At 43.6% G+C, this 19,246-nt stretch overlaps 1 protein-coding gene across 1 annotated transcript in view; it reads right to left on the bottom strand.

Moving 5' to 3' along the window:
- HDAC2 (histone deacetylase 2) overlaps positions 1 to 19,246 on the bottom strand; it is a 48,860-nt gene that overhangs the window by 13,790 nt on the left and 15,824 nt on the right. Inside the window, exons 6-9 of the mRNA XM_054022500.1 lie at positions 14,908 to 15,049; positions 7,921 to 8,013; positions 7,723 to 7,831; positions 4,830 to 4,970 (exon numbers count right to left, since the gene is read on the bottom strand). Of these exons, the coding sequence (XP_053878475.1) occupies positions 4,830 to 4,970; positions 7,723 to 7,831; positions 7,921 to 8,013; positions 14,908 to 15,049 (485 nt within the window). The remainder of the gene's footprint in view (positions 1 to 4,829; positions 4,971 to 7,722; positions 7,832 to 7,920; positions 8,014 to 14,907; positions 15,050 to 19,246) is intronic.

Here is a 19,246-nt window from a genome sequence, read left to right as displayed (position 1 = left end):
AGATGATTGCTCAAGCATCAGAAGGCTGGCCTTCAATAGTGTTGAAGTTTTAAACAGCAGTGTGTCCTTTTCCTTCCCTCCTCCCCCACCCCTCCCGGGCTACCTTGGCAGTTATCCCCCTAGTTGTGTGATGAATTAATAAAGAATGCATGAATGTGAAGTAACAATGACTTTATTGCCTCTGCAAGCGGTGCTAAGGGGGGAAGGGGAGGGTGGTTAGTTTATAGGGAAGTAGAGTGAACCGGGAGGGCGAAGGGTTCATCTAGGAGAAACAAACAGAAGTTTCACACCATAGCCTGGCCAGTCACAAAACTCGTTTTCAAAGCTTCTCTGATATGCACCGCACCCTGCTGTACTCTTCTAACTGCCCTGGTGTCTGGCTGCGCGTAATTAGCGGCCAGGTGATTTGCCTCAACCTCCCACCCCGCTATAAATGTCTCTCCCTTACTCTCACAGATATTGTGGAGCGCACAGCAAGCAGCAATAACAATTGGAATATTGGCTTCGCTGAGGTCTATCCGAGTCAGTAAACTGCACCAGCGCGCTTTTAAACCTCCAAATGCACATTCCACCACCATTCGGCACTTGCTCAGCCTATAGTTGAACGGTCCTGACTACTGTCCAGGCTGCCTGTGTAAGGCTTCATGAGCCATGGCATTAAGGGGTAGGCTGGGTCCCCAAGGATAACGATAGGCATTTCAACATCCCCAACGGTTATTTTCTGGTCCGGGAAGAAAGTCCCTTCCTCCAGCTTTTGAAACAGACCCGAGTTCCTGAAGAGGCGAGCATCATGTACCTTTCCTGGCCATCCCACGTTGATGTTAGTGAAACGTCCCTTGTGATCCACCAGGGCTTGCAGCAGCACTGAAAAGTACCCCTTGCGGTTTATGTACTCGGTGGCTTGGTGCTCCGGTGACAAGATAGACGGAACCCATATCCCTATCTCCCCACCACAGTTTGGGAATCCCATTGCAGCAAAGCCATCCACTATGACCTGCACATTTCCCCAGAGTCACTACCCTTGATATCAGCAGGTCTTTGATTGCGTTGGCTACTTGGATCACAGCAGCGCCCACAGTAGATTTGCCCACTCCAAATTGATTCCCGACTTACTGGTAGCTGTCTGGCTTTGCAAGCTTCCACAGGGCTATCGCCACTCGCTTCTCAATCATGAGGGCTGTTCTCATCCTGGTATTCTGGAGCTTCAGGGCAGGGGAAAGCAAGTCACAAAGTTCCATGAAAGTGCCCTTACACATGCGAAAGTTTCGCAGCCACTGGGAATCGTCCCACACCTGCAACACGATGCGGTCCCACCAGTCTGTGCTTGTTTCCCGGGCCCAGAATCAGCATTCCATGGCATGAACGTGCTCCAGTAACACCATTTGCACATTGCTGGGACCTGTACTTTGTGAGAGGTCTATGTCCATGTCAATTTCCTCATCACTCTCGTTGCCGCGCTGCAATCGCCTCCTCGGCTGGTTTTGCTTTGGCATGTTCTGGCTCTGCATACTCCAGGACAATGCGCGTGGTGTTCATAGTGCTCATAATTGCTGCGGTGATCTGAGCGGGCTCCATGAATCCAGTGCTATAGCGTCTGGGCTGAAAAAAGGTGCGAAACTATTGTCTGACGGACGGAGGGCAGGGCAAGTGACGACATGGCTTACAGGTACAGGGAATTAAAATCAGCAAAGGTGGCTGTGCATCAGGGAGAAACACAAACAACTGTCACACAGAATGGCCCCCCCAAAGATTGAACTCAAAACCCTGGGTTTAGCAGGCCATTGATTTCACGGAGGGAGGGGGAAGCAAATGAATACAGAACAAATCTAGTCCATCTATTTTTTAGATCTTAAGCTGGCAGCAGATTGTGCAGCATGACTGATAGCCATCGGCATCTTCTGGGTGCTTGGCAGAAGATGCTGTACTACGACTGCTAGCCATCATCGTCAAGACGGTTCAATAGGACTGCTGGCAGGACCGAGTCTCCAGGAGACAAAACATGTCTGCCCAGGTGCCTCTGACCGAACTCACTGAGGAATATGACGATGACGGATATCAATCGTAATACACCATCTACTGCCAAAAGGCAATTAGCTGCTGCTATGTAGCAATGCAGCACCACGTCTGCCAGCACCCAGATGACATATGGTGACTGTGAGCTGAGCTGAGCGGGCTCCATGCTTGCCGTGGTATGTTGTCTGCACAGGTAACCCACGTAAAAAAGCGCGAATCGATTGTCTGCTGTTGCTATGACAGAGGGGGAGGGGCCTGACGACATGTACCCAGACCCCCCGCGACACTGTTTTTGCCTCATCAGGCATTGGGATCTCAACCCAGAATTCCAATGGACGGCGGAGACTGCAGGAACTGTGGGATAGCTACCCACAGTGCAACGCTCCAGAAGTCGACGCTAGCCTCGGTACTGTGGATGCGGTCCGCCGACTTAATGCACTTAGAGCATTTTATGTGGGGACACACACAATCGACTGTATAAAACCGATTTCTCTAAAACCGGCTTCTATAAATTCGACCTAATTTCGTAGTGTAGACATACCCTTAGTAAGAAGGTGGCTAAATTCATACATGAACAAGCCCCTTTGGTTATTCCACATCTGGACATATCTTACTGGGAGCCCATGTGATTCAGGGAGGATGGGGTACACCTATCCAATTGGAAGGCAGATTTATTTTTGTCCAATATTAAGGAAGGAATCAGTGAATATCTAGGAACCTGCCAGAGGTTGGAGGAGGTAGCCAAGCATAACTTGCACATGTCCAGTGCAGGAACTTGTTATGAAAGGGGTACAATCATTGTATAAAAGGGAATGGAAAAGGATGTAAAGGAAAGCATCCCTTAAGGGAGCTGAGGTGGGGGTTGGAGCTCCTACATGTTACAGCAGGGACCCAATTCCCTCTCCTGCTCTTACCCCTTTAACCCTCTTACAAGGGAGGACAGCTGGAACCAGGCTGAGGCTTATGCAGCAATGATTAGGAAAACTATTATGATCTTGCACTGTACAATTTATTTGTTAGTAATCCCAGATATTTTAAGTGAATAAAGTTGCAACCTAATTAAACCACATCCCTTGCCTTCTGCTTTTCTTCCAGCATGGCCAGACAATGAATCTACAACCCCGCAGCGTAGGAATCACTGTTGTCTGGGCAACGAGAGTTAGCACAGAATGAAACACAGAACACTTAAGAATGAAAAGCATTGAAATCAATTGTTTCTGTTTGCGTAGAAAGGGAACAAAGGGGCATGAGTGTGTTTGGGAAGCTTGAGGGGAGAAAGCAAATCTTTTTAAGGACAAGGTTGAAGGAGATAGTGGATAGGATGCATTTTGGGCTCCTAGAGTCTGTAAAAGGGGAACTCAGAGCTGTGTACACATGCATCATTCCTTTAACTCTTCTGATAGTGTGGGTAAGGTTGCATATATTTTCTGTAGTGGTACTACCTTTTCTACCAAAAGGAAAAAGATTCACTATTACAGCATTTAGAAAAGCATTAACCTGCAAAGAAAAGTTGAGGTGAAAAGAACCTGAGGACTACAAATGTCAAAAAAAGCTAAGAGCAATGTGAAGGAAGACTGCATTGCCTATACTGGCTGAATGGGATCACTTCACACGCCGAGACAATACAACAAAAAATCTCAAACGGTAGAGAACAGTAATCATTCTGTTCCTTCAGTTGCTTTTGAGTAACCGAGGATGACACAGAGGAAGAGTAGGATGTAAAGTGCGTTTCCTAGAGGCTTCAGAAGATACAGGACAGAATCTGCTTTCAGGAATAACTAAGTCAAGAATAATTCTACTGAAGACAGTGAACAGAGATGAGAGAATCTAGTGTCTAGTAAGAAAAATGTTGGAATTAGCAAAATCTTCCAAAAACTGAGAGGAAAAAGGCAAACGACCAAGCCAACACATAATTTTAGAATTTTACTATAAGCCATTTCAAATGTGGTCTGAAAAGATATATTGTCCCAAGTCAAGACTGTTGAAACTTCTGGAGTGTGTATCTCAGGGTTTTATACTGCCGCCCATCACCATAGTATCTGAGTGCCTTCCATGAAAAATCAATACTAACAGTAAAGTCCCTAATAGGGACTTACGTATTCAAAAATTGGGTACAATGGAAGAGTTGCAATCAAGAAATTTATGGTTTAAGGTCAAAGGTAGCTTAATTTAACTAAAGTGAAAAACAGCATATTTGTTTACACCAGTGGCTCTCAACCTTTCCAGATTACTGTACCCCTTTTAGGAGTCTGATTTGTCTTGGGTACCCCCAAGTTTCACTTAAAAACTACTTGCTTACAAAATCAGACATAAAAATACAAGTGTCACAGCACATTATTATTGAAAAATTACTCTCATTTTTACCATATAATTATCAATTGAATATAAATATAGTATTTACATTTCAGTGTATAGTATATAGAGCAGTATGAACAACTCACTGCCTGTATGCAATTTTAGTTTGTACTGACTTCACTAGTGATTTTTATGTAGCCTGTTGTAAAAATAGGCAGATATCTAGATGAGTTGCTGTACCCCCGGAAGACCACTGCATATCCCCAGGGGTATGCATACCCCCTGTTGACAAAGACTCAAGGTCTAAGAGATTAAAACAAAGTTGCACATACCAGAACTATATTAAGTTCCTGAGGGATGTTGGATTTTAGGGGATGACAAATTTATTTGCGACCCATCCACCATGAACTGGACTAATAAGTTTAAGAGCAAGTTTGGTTCTGATAACATGCGATAAAAAGCAACTTCAGAATCTTTATGAGAGTTTAGACAGAAGAATATATTTCAGAATTAATATTTACCATTAGGAATTTCACAATCTAAGGCAACAGCAGTCTCGTATGTCCAACATCGAGCAACATTACGAATCGTATATCCTCCTCCTCCTAGCATCAGCAGTGGCAAGTTAAAAGTCTTTACAACCTCCACACATTTAGCATGACCTACCAAAAAGATTTAAAAGCAAATTAAAAAATAAATAAACTATTAATTTCTATTCAAAAAGTCAGATGAACCTAATTAAAATGAAAGTGCTAGAATTAAGCTTCAGCACAGCACTTTTAGTTCTTAACTGAATTAATCTCATTTGAACAAAAACAGATGTCAGGATTGGTAAATGAGAAATGGACAGAACCCGAGGCACAATATTTCCATCTTAACATTTTCTCTTACTTTGCATTAACGCCTTCGCAATTCTCTCTTTTCCAAAATGTTGTCTTTTTTATAACTTACATAGGCATACAAGGACAAATATTGGGCCAGATTCTTGGATCAGCGCAGTGCAGGAGCCAGAATGGAACAGGCTGCAGCTACCCAATCTTCCCTGGTTCCATGTTGACCTCAGCACACTTTAGAGCAGCCCTTGAGCTGCTCTGGAGTATACTAGCTGATTAGATCCTCAATGAGCCATATGGCAGTGAGAGAGCATTAGTTATGGGGACAAAATCTCCATCTAGGGAGAGAGAGCTAGTTTCTACATCTTTTGTGCTGCTGGAATGTCACAGAATGGACCACATCACAGTTCAGGATCTGGCCTTCACTCAGTGATTATTTTGAGAACCGTCTTGTGGTTAGGGTATTGGACTGGGAATTGGGAGATGGGGGCTCAGTTTCCAGCTCTCCTGAAAACTTTATGTATGACCTTAGATAAGTCACTTGCGGTGGGATTTTCAAAAGCATCTAAGAAAATGGTTCTCAACCAGGGGTCTGCTGCAGAGCCATTTTGGTGGGGTGGGAGGGAGCCCAGTGCCCCCAAGCCCTGGCGCCCCCACAAGGCTGAACCTGGGAGCTGCGGGGCTGAATCTTGGAGCCCCAACAATCCAGTGCCACCATGGGGTTCGAACCTCAGTGCCCCCCACGGGACTAAAGCTGGGAGCTGCGGGGCTGAAGCCGCGGTGCTCCCGTGGGGCAGAAACCCCAAACCCAGTGGGCAGAGTTGGGAGGGCAATGCCCCACCCCACAAACTACAGTACCATACCTAGAGAGGTCAAGTTCCAGGGGCAGCTCCATGCCCCGCCCACCTTCTCTCCACCTGTCTCCTGGCCAAGTCAGAGGTTGGAAACTGGAGCTGGGCAGTTCAGGGCGTCTGCTGCTCTGGCGGGTGCCATGGAGTGGGCAGCCATGACGGTCCCATCTCCTGGTCCCTGGGGTTGTGGCCGCTCCTCAGCTCCCTTTCACTGCTCGGGCAGCCAGTAATAGCCAACCAGGTGGGGGGACCCAGCTCCAGGGCTGACAGAGTCCTCATGGAGCAGTGACCACAAGTGGGGGGACCCTGCCAGCACACAGCCCCTAGCAACCACTCTGCCTGCACACAGTCCCAGCTACCCCTCTCCCTGCACCCTGCCTGCACACAGCACTTAGCTACCTCCTGCCTGCACCCTGAGCAGTTTTCAAACTCTTTGAGCTGAGCTCCCCCCATCTGAGTTATAATTTTTGGTTGCTTCCCCCCCACCCCCCGCCAAAACCCCAATGGGTGGGGTGGCCTGCTGAGGTGAGTCAGGGGTTGAAGGTGTCGTTTCTTACTCAAGCTCTGCCCCCACCCCCAAATAGTCAAACTATGCCTATGTCCGAGGCGCTCCCCCTCCAGCCCCACCCCCGAGTTACCCCATCCCCCGCTGGGCCCTGGAGTTTTTATAGCATGTTGAGGGGCCTCAGAAAGAGAAGGTTAAGAACCCCCGATTTAAGAGACTTACATCTTTCAAGGGAACTTGTGTTCCTAAGTACGTTTCTAGCTAAACCTTTAAGAATTGTCACCTTAAAGAAAACTGTGATGATTCAAACAAGTTTGAAGAATATGTTAGTGACTTCTATTACAATGAAACAGTCGTCAATGTATTTTTTTTTCTTTCTTTAGAAAAGCGTACTGACAGAATTCAGTAAGTATCAAAAGAATGTTACTTCTCCTCCCCATTTGGCTAATACTAACATATAATTTTAGTTGTACAGATTGAGGAAGATTTTTTTTAAATTATTAAAATCAAGAGAGTTCTGGGAAATTTAATAATGTGGACGAATATTAAAGTAAGGAAGGCACAGCACATCTTAGTTTACTAGCAAATTCAGTGCTGCAACTAATATTGTCAATTCAAGAAGATGGGTAATTTGGCATACTGAAAAAGTATTCACAGTTAAATCACAAAGTGACCCCACGGTTATAGACTATGTACATTACAGAAATTTAAATCCAGCATAAGATTGTGGAAATCATACATTTGATGTATTACCCCACAATCTAAAACTGAGCTGCACAGCTATGCAAAAACGAGGGAAGCCCAAGGAATTCCAAACCAAAAGGAACTAAAGAGATAATGAAAAAACAAAAATGGAGGAAGAAATGAGACTAGGAAGAATAAGATAATGCACAAAATCTAAAGAAGAAATGGTTATGGAAAAGGCGGAAATGCAAGATGCTTAATTTTAGTAAATGGATATGGGTGGGAGAGAAAAACAACTGTGTCTCGATCTCTTTGGCTACCAGTCTCATTCATGATGACAGGCGGTGAATTTGACTGGTGGCCAGAAGAGAACGAATATCCGACTTAACTTGCCAACTTCAACCTCTCTCCCTCAAACATATTATTTGATAGTGATTTGGAGAATGAAGGCTCCCTTCTCCTAAAGGAAAGTTAATCAAACCCATGCATTCTACCGAACAGGCATTATTGTGCATCTGTGAGCATTTTCTCTATTGTTTACCTTTGACAGTAAGATTAAAACACCCCAACCTGTCACCAGATAATGAATCTGCTCCACACTGCAATACCACGGCACTGGGCTGGTACATTTCCATCACTTTGGATATGATCTATATATAAACAATATAAAATAGCAAATCTTAAATTCAACCTCACAACAACCAGGCAACTTTTCAAATAGGGTTTAGACAATACTCACTGGCTTGAATATCTGCCCATATGATTCATCATCTATACCATCTCTCATTGGAAAATTAACCGCATAGTATTTGCCTTTCCCAGCTCCAATGTCCTACAAAGGAAGTTGACAAATACACTATTACTAAAGAAGAGAATGCTTACCAAATCATAGTAAACCACGTGTCTTAAAATATGTGCTATTATTCAGAACAAAAAAAGCAGCTTGCTTAATTCCCTATTCTTCTACAAGATCACGCTGAAGCATAAAATGTATATGCCAAAACTAAAATGGAGAAAAAGTGTACCATCCCCAATATATTGATTTTTTAAAAAAATTTAATGATTAAGAGAGCAAAAGTACCTTTATATGTTCCTCCATAGAAATGGAAGCTTTTAAAATAGAAGAGAAACTGTACTTGCAGATTGGAAGGGAGTAACTAGCCATATGGCCAGTAATCCCCCTCCTCTCCCGCCCCAATCCCCTGGTTGGCTGATGCATGGAGTAACAATGAAACCTTTAAAAATAAGCCATACATTCACATAGATATAAAATGTGCCATAACGGTCTATTAAGTGATTGATATGAGCAACAAGAAATAGATGCTTCCTTTCCCCTAAACAAATGCTTTCAATTAATTAAGGAGGTAAAAAGTGGTGAATTCTTTTATTCCAAAATAAAAGGAAGTTTACTAATAGGTCAGAAAACCATAATAAGCCAGAGGATTTTTGTAACTAGCTTAACACTGGTCAATTACTGGAGAGCAGAATACAGCAATCAGTTATTATTTTAAGTATGTTGACCCAGGTCCAAATTTTACTGGGTTAATTGAAAAAACACTGTTGCTGCACACATGGCAAATTTTACAGTAAGCCAATTTGAGTATTTTCCAGTTTTTTGTAATTGAGCAGTTTTATTGGTAGTACGATAGCAATCTGTCACCTGGAGAAACTGCCTATTTTTTAAGTAAGAGCCAAAAACTATGAGGTGAACTCATAGAATATTAAGTGGTAAATGATTCTCAACCCCTCCCCCACTCTCTTTCACCATCAGCATGAATTTCCCTTTTGATTTCCCCAAGCTTTAATTACACTATTAAACTTGAAGTGATAAGTAAGCATCTTGCATGCATGATTAAGTCACAAGAACAAATCATCTAAAAAAGCAGGTTAAAAAAGTCTGAAAAAAATCAATAGTTCAACTATTTATATAAATAGTTCTGAGGATACCGACATCTAGACAATATTGTCCATGGCACCCAATACACACATTTTCATTTTGGTGACTGTCAGACTAACATTTTCAGAGGGCTATGTTGGTATACACTGAAAATACTAAAAGCTACCATCTTTTTCAACTGCATCAGCCTAAGTCACAAATATGTGCATCTGTGTGTGTATGCAGCACTAGGTAGATTCTCAACTGATTTATCAAGGCACACTGTGAAACAAGAGGGTCTACGCAGGCATCTGCCAAGTTGAACAGAAGCTCAAGTAGGCTTAACCCCAAGGGAGCTGATGTGGCTGAACTAGAAGCCTCAAGAATTCAAAAAGCTGGAGAACAGAACTGGGAGGAGTTTTCTGGATAGAAAGTTTATTCATCAAAATAATGCAGTTTTGGGTCAATCTGAACAGGAGGTACTGATTTTACCCAATAGCCAAGTGGTGAGAGAATTCACCCAAGCTATGGGAGACCAGTTCAAATCCCCATTTGGCCTGATGTGGAACTGGAGTCTTTCACACTGCAGGTAAATTCCCCAACCACTGAGCTATAGGTAGGGCCCTTAGTTTTCAGTTTTTCCCAGGAATTTATCAGTGTTTATTACCACAACAACAAAAACAGGTGAAAAATCAGTGCAAAAAAACCTATTTTTTCTGGGTAAATATCACGGTTTATTTTGGTGGATGGAAAGACAGGGGGGAAAAAAAAGCATTCAGTAGATTAATGCTTTGAATTCCATTCATCAATGTGGTTTGCTGCAGAACTAAAACAGAATGCCACTTCTGAGTTTAAAAAAAAAAAACTCTCTCTCTCTAATCCCCAAATAAAACTTTTCATTTGAATAAACAGTTTACTGTTGTAGACTCAGAACTATTAGCTCAAATATTTACATTCAATAATTGGGCCACATCATTTGCAGAGCATACACTCAACTTCATCCTTTTCTCCTGTTTTTGTTTTTTTTAAACTTTCAAATACTTCATGTTCTGAAACATATTCTGATACACTAAAATGAGTAGAAAATGAAAATGTGTATCAAATCTTTAAACCGTTATCTGCTAACAGCTTGAAACGTGTATGTGGTGGGCATGAGATTCATCAGTCCATTCAGATGCACATGCACTTCAGAGCTTGCATGGGTGTCTGTTTGTTTATTGTGTGCATCTTCTAGACTAATACATAGCCTTACTCCAACAGGCAGCTTTGCATATACACACAGACTAATGTATTATCGTAATATCGCTCTCTATATAGAGAGAAAGAGATCGATTAATCTTATGCAATGTATTTTCCTAATAAAACAAGTTATTTTTTATATATTTGAATGATACAGAAGTAGGGTGAAAATTGGAAAAAAGGGATTTTTTTTTTTTTTTTTTTTTTTGCAAAACCTGGGAATTTTTCAGTAAAAATTAGTTTAAACAGAAAATGAAGGGGCTTAGCTATAGGATATTCTGGGATGAGTCTCTCTCATTCCCCCCTTAAAGCTGTTCAACCAGTAGTTAAAGCACTCACTTGGGAGGTGGGAGACCTGGGTTCAAGTTCCTGTCACACATCAGGCAGAGCAGGGATTGGAACATAAGCCTCTCACATCTTAGGTAAGTGCCTTAACTACTGGGTATAAAGGGGGCAACACCTCCTTCAGTGGTTTTGTGAATGGCATTTTCAAGCTTCCTTTGCTTTTAATAAAAAAGCAGTTAAAATGCCAGCAATCAAAATGAAATATTGTGTGTTGAACAAAGTGTTTTGGTCAACCTGAAATATTTTTTTCCCAGTTTTTTGTTCAGTTGAATAAACTGAAATTTTTGTTTTGTTTTGGATGAACCAAATTTCTCTTCAAGATTTTCATTCAGATATCAGACAACAACAAAAACAATCAATTATTTGCACAGCTCTACAGAGAGGGCATCTAAAGTAGAAAGATGTTTTTTCTGATAGACACAAGCTTAGGGTTACCATACGTCCTCTTTTTCCCGGACATGTCCGGCTTTTCAGCAATCAAACCCCCGTCCGGGGGGAATTGCTGAAAAGCCACACATGTCCGGGAAAATGGCCGGCACTTCCTCTCCCCCTGTGGCTCTGCTCCACTCCTCCTCTCTCAGATTTACAGAGCCAAGCTGCCCGAGCAAGCGCTACTGGCTTCAGGCAGCACCCCCCCCCCCGCCTCCGGACCCCGAGCCCCCAGCCAGGCACTTCTCCTACCCGGCTCCAGCTGAGCTGCTCCCACGGTGCAAGGTCCCGAGGCAGGGGGGGTGCTGCCTGAAGCCGGTAACGCTGGCTCCTGCAGCTCTGCTCTGTAAGTCTGAGGGGGCGGAGCCGAGCAGCTCAGTTGGAGCCGGGGGAAGGGACGTGTCCAGCCAGCTCTGGGTCCTGAGGTAGGGGAGGGCTGCCAGAAGCCAGCAGCTCGGCTCTTACAGTCTGAGCTGGGAGGAGCAGCTCAGGTGGAGCCCAGGTAGGAGAAGTGCCTGAAGCTGGTAGCACTAGGGCAGCTTGGCTCTTAAACAGAGCCGAAGAGTCAGGGAGCAGCAAAGCTGGGAGTACCATGCGCCGCTGATTGCACAGGTGGGGGGCAGCGCTGGGGGAGCTGCTCCGGGGAGTCGCCAAAAAGCACTGACTGTGGTGGGGGAGGAGGGGAGGGCAGTGTGAGAAAGGCAGGAGTGTGCAGAGGGATCAGAGCTCTGGCTGCGATGGGCATCGGGCTGCCTTGCCTGCAAGTGGATCAGAGCTCCTGGGGCTGGGGTGTGCTGTATGGCACTCAGCTCCCCATTTGTGATGAGACACAGCAGTGTGGTGGATCACTGCGAAATACCTGCCCAATCAGAGCTGCGGGGGCAGGGCTTGCAGGGGCTGGCTCCGACAGCTCCCATTGGAGCTTTTCCCAGCCAATGGGAGCCTCTGAGCTTGGCTTGTGGCGGGCCAAGCACGTGGAGACCCTGGCTGCCCCTGATCCTAGGAGCAAACACAATGCCAAAACGAAAATACAAAGTTCACTACATATAAAGAATTACGTTTTAGAATTAAAGAATTAAATAGCTCAAAATGTCCGGGATTTTACCGGGCAGGGAGGAGAACTGGGTGCTCCAAGGCATCTGGGGAGCTGGGAAACAGAACAGTGTGAGCTGCGTGTCCTGACCGCTCCCAAAAACTGAGGGCCGGGGCAGATCCTCCACTGAGCAGCTTCATTAAAGTCATGGGAGTCTATACTAGTGGAGTGCCTGACTTTAGAATTGGTGCAGCTGTTTCGTGTGGCTGGGAGGGAGGAGGGGGAATGTGGGGTGCTCAGGGGAGGGGGCGGAGACTTTGGGGAAGGGGTTGGAATGGGGACAGGGAAGGGGCGGAGTTGGGCGGGGCCGGGGGTGGGGAAAGGGGTGGGACCGGGGGAGGGGAAGGGGCGGAGTTGGGGCGGGGCCGGGGCCCCATGGAGTGTCCTCTTTTTTCAATGTTCAAATATGGTAACCCTACACAAGCTTTGTTCTACGTTGCAATGGAGACACCACCTCAATTTTGGAAATTAACTAGAGAGAATATGTCAGAGGGAATTAAAACCTGAGCAGAGCCCATGGACATTGACAAACAGAAGCTGACTGTTTTTTGATGCAGTCTGTGGGGGGCTAAGAGAAATATACAAGGTGGTGCTATACTAAGCAGCCAGCTCCAGCACAGAATCCTGACTCGAAGGGGAATGTTGGTTAATGCTTCCTTAAGCCTTCCTTCTGTGTTAGCCTTTCAGACTCTTAACAGAACAAGTGAAAGCCTGACATTCTTTTCTAATTGGGATCTGATAGCTAAAGGAGAACTCTTAAGAAAACATCTGCATCCATATACATTACAGTTCACTCCAAAAGACTATTTACAAGCAGTGATTATGACTGTGGGATGGAAGTCTATTACAGTTGAGGTATCATTTGTCATTCTGAAGGTTCACCATAAAAAATACTAAGAACAGAGAAGATACGTTTCAGTTTGTTTTATTTTATTTCAGCCATCTAAAGCATTTAAGTCCTTTTGTCTTCAAGGTGGCTAGCTAAAGAATACAGGAAACTTCATGAGAAGTGACTTCTCACCGACAACTGCAAACTACCCAAGCCTTCAGAAGAAATGTGCCTTCGTTAAATAATGATAGCATTTTGCCATTACAATAATCCCGTTTTAGCTGCTTTTTGTTTGAATCAACAGTACCACCTTGTGGCCAGTCAAGTTATGTCACAAAAATACACACCTCTGATTTTTATAACAAGTGATATAGAAGGAATTTAACAAAACCAAGCAACTCTATCTGCGGAATTGCCGCCAACAGCCAGACTGAGATGGACAGTCAGCGCATTAGTGACAACATTTAACTATTAGTCTCCACAATATCACCGTGAATAATCAACTCTTACTCCCAGCTCCACCCTGGGAATACTGGTGATGTTGCATCACATAACAAGATCTCCAGGAGGCATTGCAAAGGTGGCAAGAAAATAATGGTGCCTACCTACCTTTCACAACGTTTTGTGTAGTTCTGAAAACTTTCAGAACTATTTTATGCCCTTTTGAAAGTCACAATTAACTCCACAAACACAGCTGATGTCACTGACATAGCACACACTGGGGTGTCAGAGCAAGAAACTGATCCATAATTAATCTGCATATTAAACAGTTTACAGCCAATATACTATAGTCTTACTACTGTAGGTATTCAGCATACATTTCTAGAGTTAAAAAGGGACACCTTTTCAGATCATTCACCCCTAAACTTGTTAGATTTGTATGTCTACACTTAAGACTAAAGTGTAGAAACCACCTCTGTGGATGGGAGGGATTCTCCCATCAGCATAGGTAATCCTACCTCCCCGAGAGGTTGTAGCTAGGTCAACAGAAGAATTAAGTGTTAATGCTTGCATTTTTACAGTATATAGTTTACATTAGAAACCAGACAGAAATTCTTCCATCGACCTAGAGCTGTCTACATGGGTACTTTGGTCGACTTAATTTTGCTACTCAAGGGTGTGGATTTTTCACACCTGACTGACATAGTTAAACAAGCTAATTTTCTAGACTAGACCAAGCCTAGAAAGTATAGATTAAGTTTTTGTTGTTGTTGGTTTGTTTAGTAAGTGAACATGCAGGGCCAGGAGATCAGGTTCCTAATCCCAGCTCTGCAATAGATTCTGTGACCTCTTGGGCAATGTACAATCTCTGTGCCTGTGTTCTCTATCTGTATTTACCAACCTCACAGGAGTGCAAGGCTTAATATGTGAATATCTATGAAGCGTTTTGGTACCCTTAAATGGGGGGCACTATAAAAATGCAAAGCATTAACACTAAGCAACATGAGAAATATCTTCCAACACAGCTGGCATTTTTCAGATACACATAGTATTGTAAATATGAAATTTTGATTGTGACAGATAAAAGATGTTCACATGTCAAAAAACGTTATCTGCAAAGAGCACTTATTTTTCCTACTATATGAAACATGGTTGACAATGCAGAGGCCATCAAATACACTACATCTTTTTCCTACACAAGTGCCAAAGTCTAGATGATTTAAGTCAGTTATATTTTAAACTGATCTATTTAGTAAGCAGCTTGTCCATTTCCATAGGTGTTGAGTTAATTTGCTAAAAAAGTCCTGAAGATTTCCCAGGGAGCTGATTAGTCCACAGAATATGGCATTTCCCCCCCCAAATTTAATTATTGTGAGAAGAAGGAATTATGACCAAACACTAAAAATGAACATCTGCAAGAAAAGGAGAAGTAAAAGCTAGTTTAATCAAGTCATAAATTCACATTTGACCTTACCCTTAAGTCCCCTGTGCCTGGAAAATATTCACCATATTTATGGAATGATACTGTCATGACACGGTCCGTTGTATAAAATGCTTCTTCAACACCATCACCATGATGGATGTCAATGTCAATGTACAACACTCTTTGGTGATATCTGGAAAAACCACACACATACATGTGAAAAAAGGATGCAAGAAAAAGTGGCGTGATTTAAGTCAGTGCTATGACATTCAGCAATCAGAATGTAAATATAGCACAGGAAAATGAAATCTTAACTATCTAACCAAAAGCATGATAATAACTGAAGCTACCATATCCATTCAAAGAAAATAAATGTAAAAACAAAGATAGATTCATTTCTTCAACACCAAAAGCATTCTATATTTAGCCTCACTGTCACCCAGTAAGAATCTACATTTTGCATTCTCTTCCCACATTCCTCCCCTCTCACTCCTCCCCCGCCCAATCATCACCACTGTTGTGATAACTGGGCCTACAAATTTACCCAAATTGTGAGCTCAACTGTAAAGAGAGAATAAGTATCACAATAACTGATAACAAATGTTGATGGGAAAAGGTGCAAAAGCAAGATAGAAAGACTGACTTAGTGCAAACAAAACAAGCTTATTGATGTAACTCAAGTATTGATAAGCAAGAAAAGTGTGGAACCAGAATTCAGTGAACAAAAATTGGTAGCTTGGAAACTAGGCCTAGTTGGTGAACAAAATAATCAGAGGACACCCACTACTCCCTTCTGGAGTCCTCAAAAAGAGACTTTGGCTGGAGTAGGCTTCGAAGCACACTATTGTGACACTAACTGAAAAACGAGAGGCTGCCTCCCCCACAATTTCCTGAGACCCTGGACCTCCTTTGGCATAATCCTGAGAAATGTCGTGATAAGACTGGGACTGAGACAGGGACCCAGATGACATCACTACCTCCTGTGGAATCCCGGCCACCACCTGGAAGGGAGACGGTCTCTTGCATGTTGTCCCTCCAGGTCCTTTTCCTTTCCCACCTTATTTCTTTTCTTTCTTATCCCTCTAATAAAAGTCTAGATTAGCTGGGCAAGATTATAATGTTGCAACACCACTGCACACTTGTGACCAGAAAAAGGCAAATAAATGCAAAGCCCAAAAAACATGATGCTAGCACAAATTTGCCATGGCCTGGAGTGGCTGATTAGACTGCGTGCCATGCCTGTGTTTTTCGAGCAGTGAGGTTGTACATAAAAGTAAACACGAGAGACAAAAGCTGCATTTCCTTCTTTCCTGTTCTCCCCCTCCACCCCGCCTCCTTTTGTATGCACTTGTGTCTTCTTTGGAAATGGGATTGGGCTTTTACAGTAGCAGCAGCGACAACTCGAGGCCATCCCAAGTAACTATTTCTCTTTCCCCAAAAAGGACAGTTATTAACATCTTTAATACTATCTAACAGACTGTCAGACAAAAGTTTTTTTTTCCTTTCTAAAAACTCTCCTGCTAAAAGGAAAGGGAACAAGGGATGTTGCTAACATGAAAGTGTGACGCCCTGTACCTTGGAGGAACCCCCAGAACCCCCATGTTCATCCTTGTAAAATGATTGTGTGGTATTCAATGCAAAGTTTGTCACATCAGGTGTCTTCAGAAGGCTCATGATGTATTGAGCATTGTTGGTATAGTATTGTTATAGGTTATAATTTCATTTATATAGTTATGATGCTGAAAATGTATCCTCATGACTTAAAGCAAGCTCAGACAAAAACTCTCCAGAAGCAGAGGGGCAGTTCACAACTCATCAGGGCGTGGATGGGACAAACCCAGCCCAGTCTCACAGGAACAAAGGGCACTGGCCTAGGCAGCAACAAAAGAACCTGTCAGACTCTCGAGGGAGTCACCCCCGCATCCTTTGGTCAGTTTGGAATTACGATGTAGTATGCTCACCTGACTCTGAAGGGGGAGAGGGGGAAGGGGTGAGAGCAAAGCCAAGAGGGAAGAAAGGACATGATAAAAGTGGGCATAACTGGACACTGCAAGACGGAGGTTCCTAGGGCTGTGTCTGGGACCAAAGATATTGGCTAGTGTCATTTGGTTGCACAATCCAAGGAGCAGCTTACATGCCAGAGGCTGTGCGTGAACAGCCCAGGAGTGGGGGTTCTCACAGCAGAGCCGGATAAGGCTGGTTCCCAGAGTCAAGGTTAACACCAGAGGGGAACGTCAGAGAAAGCCTTAATGTTTTACATTTCAAATGCTTTAACTTTTTCCTCCTTTCTGTATTTTGAATAAAAAGTTAAAATGATGTTTAATGGTGTGTTTGCCATGATACTAAGCAGGCTGAGTCTCTGTATACCAAACCCTGAACCTTGCTTAACACTGTTTAATGTTGGACAGTAACAGGGTCATATGGGTTATGTTAACATCCTTGATTCTTTGGGCCCATATATTCCATCTAAATTAATACACTCATCTGCCCTTTCCCCCTGCTTTTCTCTCTCTCTCTCTCTCTTACTGAGATCTGTTCCAGCCCCTCCTTCTCCCTTTCCTTTTCATAGTCATAATCTATTTTGTTCACTCTGTCAATCTCAGACATTTTCTTTCAATCTCCTCAATAAGCATGGATTTTACAATAGAAAGCTCCTCTCATGGTGCATGAGCTAAAGGAATTTTCCAAGAACACACTGCCAGTAAATGTAGAGAATTACTTTAGTTCAAACGATACAGTTCCTGTGAACTCCTAATCTTGTACTTCGTCTCCCTTTCCCCACATCCTCAAATATGAAGTGTTTATACTTCCAAGTTCATTTAACTTAATACATAAAATATTATACAACTGGAAACCTGTTTAAACCTACTAATAGAGTTTCAAATAACCTAATATTTCTCAACCCTTGGGGACACAACTTTTTATAATATTGTTGTGGAATAATGTAAATTAGTGATATCTGAGAAGCTATATACTGAAGCTTCCTATGAATAGGCACAAAGCAAAGTTTCCTTTCATTATGGGTATAATGAACAAGATTACTTTGCTCAGTCACATGAGATGATGATTGGAGCCCAGGTTATTGCTGGGGCTGGAATGCAGGGCTCATGTCCTGGGTGCATGTGAAGGATTCAGCAGAGTGGGAGGTTTGGATATTGGATATCCTCTTTGCATTCTCCTTAATTTTTTTAAACACTCTTTTACTGTGTTCTCACAGATTACAGCAGGGGTCTCAAACACGCGGCCTATGGAGTTATTTGCTGCGGCCCGCCAAGCTCCCCGCCCCCCCCGGAGTTATTTCCTGCAGCCCCTGAGCTCCCCTCCCCCGCCCTCCTTCCCCCCCAGCGCACCGCATCCCCTCTCCTCTGCCTACCTCCAGGTGCTTCCTGCCGCCAAACAGCTGTTTGGAGGCGCTTAGCACTTTCCAGGAGGGACGGGGGGGGGGGGGGGAAGAAGCGGGGATCCGCACGCTCTGGGGAGGAGGCAGAGAAGAGCGGGGCAGGGGTGGGGATTTGGGGTAGGGGGGGAGCGGAGTTGGGGTGGGGACTTTGCAGAAGGGGTTGGAATGGGGATGGAGAAGGAGTGGGAAGAGGCGGGGCCTCATGGAAGGGGTGGAGTGGGGGCGGGGCTGGGGGCGGGCTTCTGTATCTTTACATGAAAAGGTGTCAGTGATGCAGCCCTCGGGCCAATGTACTAGTCCTCTTGTGGTCCTCGTGGTGATTTGAGTTTGAGATCCCTGGATTACAGCTTTCCCTTTCCATCTCAGCTTGATGTGCCTGGCAGATTGAGGCCCTCTGAGTTGAAGAAAGACAATCAAGTACCTAGAGGTTAACTTTCCTAAAAGATGTTGTTTAGATTTTAAATAAAGGGACAGAGTCAACTTAAAAATATATCTATATACTTCCATCTGAAAATTCTGTACTTAGTGTTGTTACAAGTAACCCCAAAGGCTACTGGTAAGTGAAAGGTAATTTTATCTCTATTTTTCCTTTTTTCCCAGTCTGTTTATTTGTATGTTGGACAGCACTCTGCGCAGTCACTTTCGCTGTTTTGTTAACGGTCACTTACATTACTCCTGTACTGTTGTAGGGGATTAACTGTGTGATCTTCTCCAAGAGAGTGCCCACCAATAGCAGCAGCAAAGCTGGAACCAAAGAGGCAGCAAGCAGGCATGCAGAGAGAGAGAAATCAAAGGAGGGGGGAGTGTCCCGATTATGTGTAGTGGTGTTGACCTCATGCTCCCACAAAAGATCCTTATTTTAAAAAGGATCATGGAAGAAGAACCTTGTATTTTTTTTTTTTTTAATCTCAGGAAATATGCGCTAGTAGGAAAATTGTATTTTTTAAAATATGGTCAACTTCAAACTGAGAAAGTCACTTTACAGGAAAA

Source organism: Malaclemys terrapin, chromosome 3 (genome assembly GCF_027887155.1).
Source record: "Malaclemys terrapin pileata isolate rMalTer1 chromosome 3, rMalTer1.hap1, whole genome shotgun sequence".
Classification (NCBI taxonomy): domain Eukaryota; kingdom Metazoa; phylum Chordata; order Testudines; family Emydidae; genus Malaclemys; species Malaclemys terrapin.
Note: the sequence above shows the minus strand (reverse complement) of the source record. Positions and strands in the feature narration are given on the sequence as shown.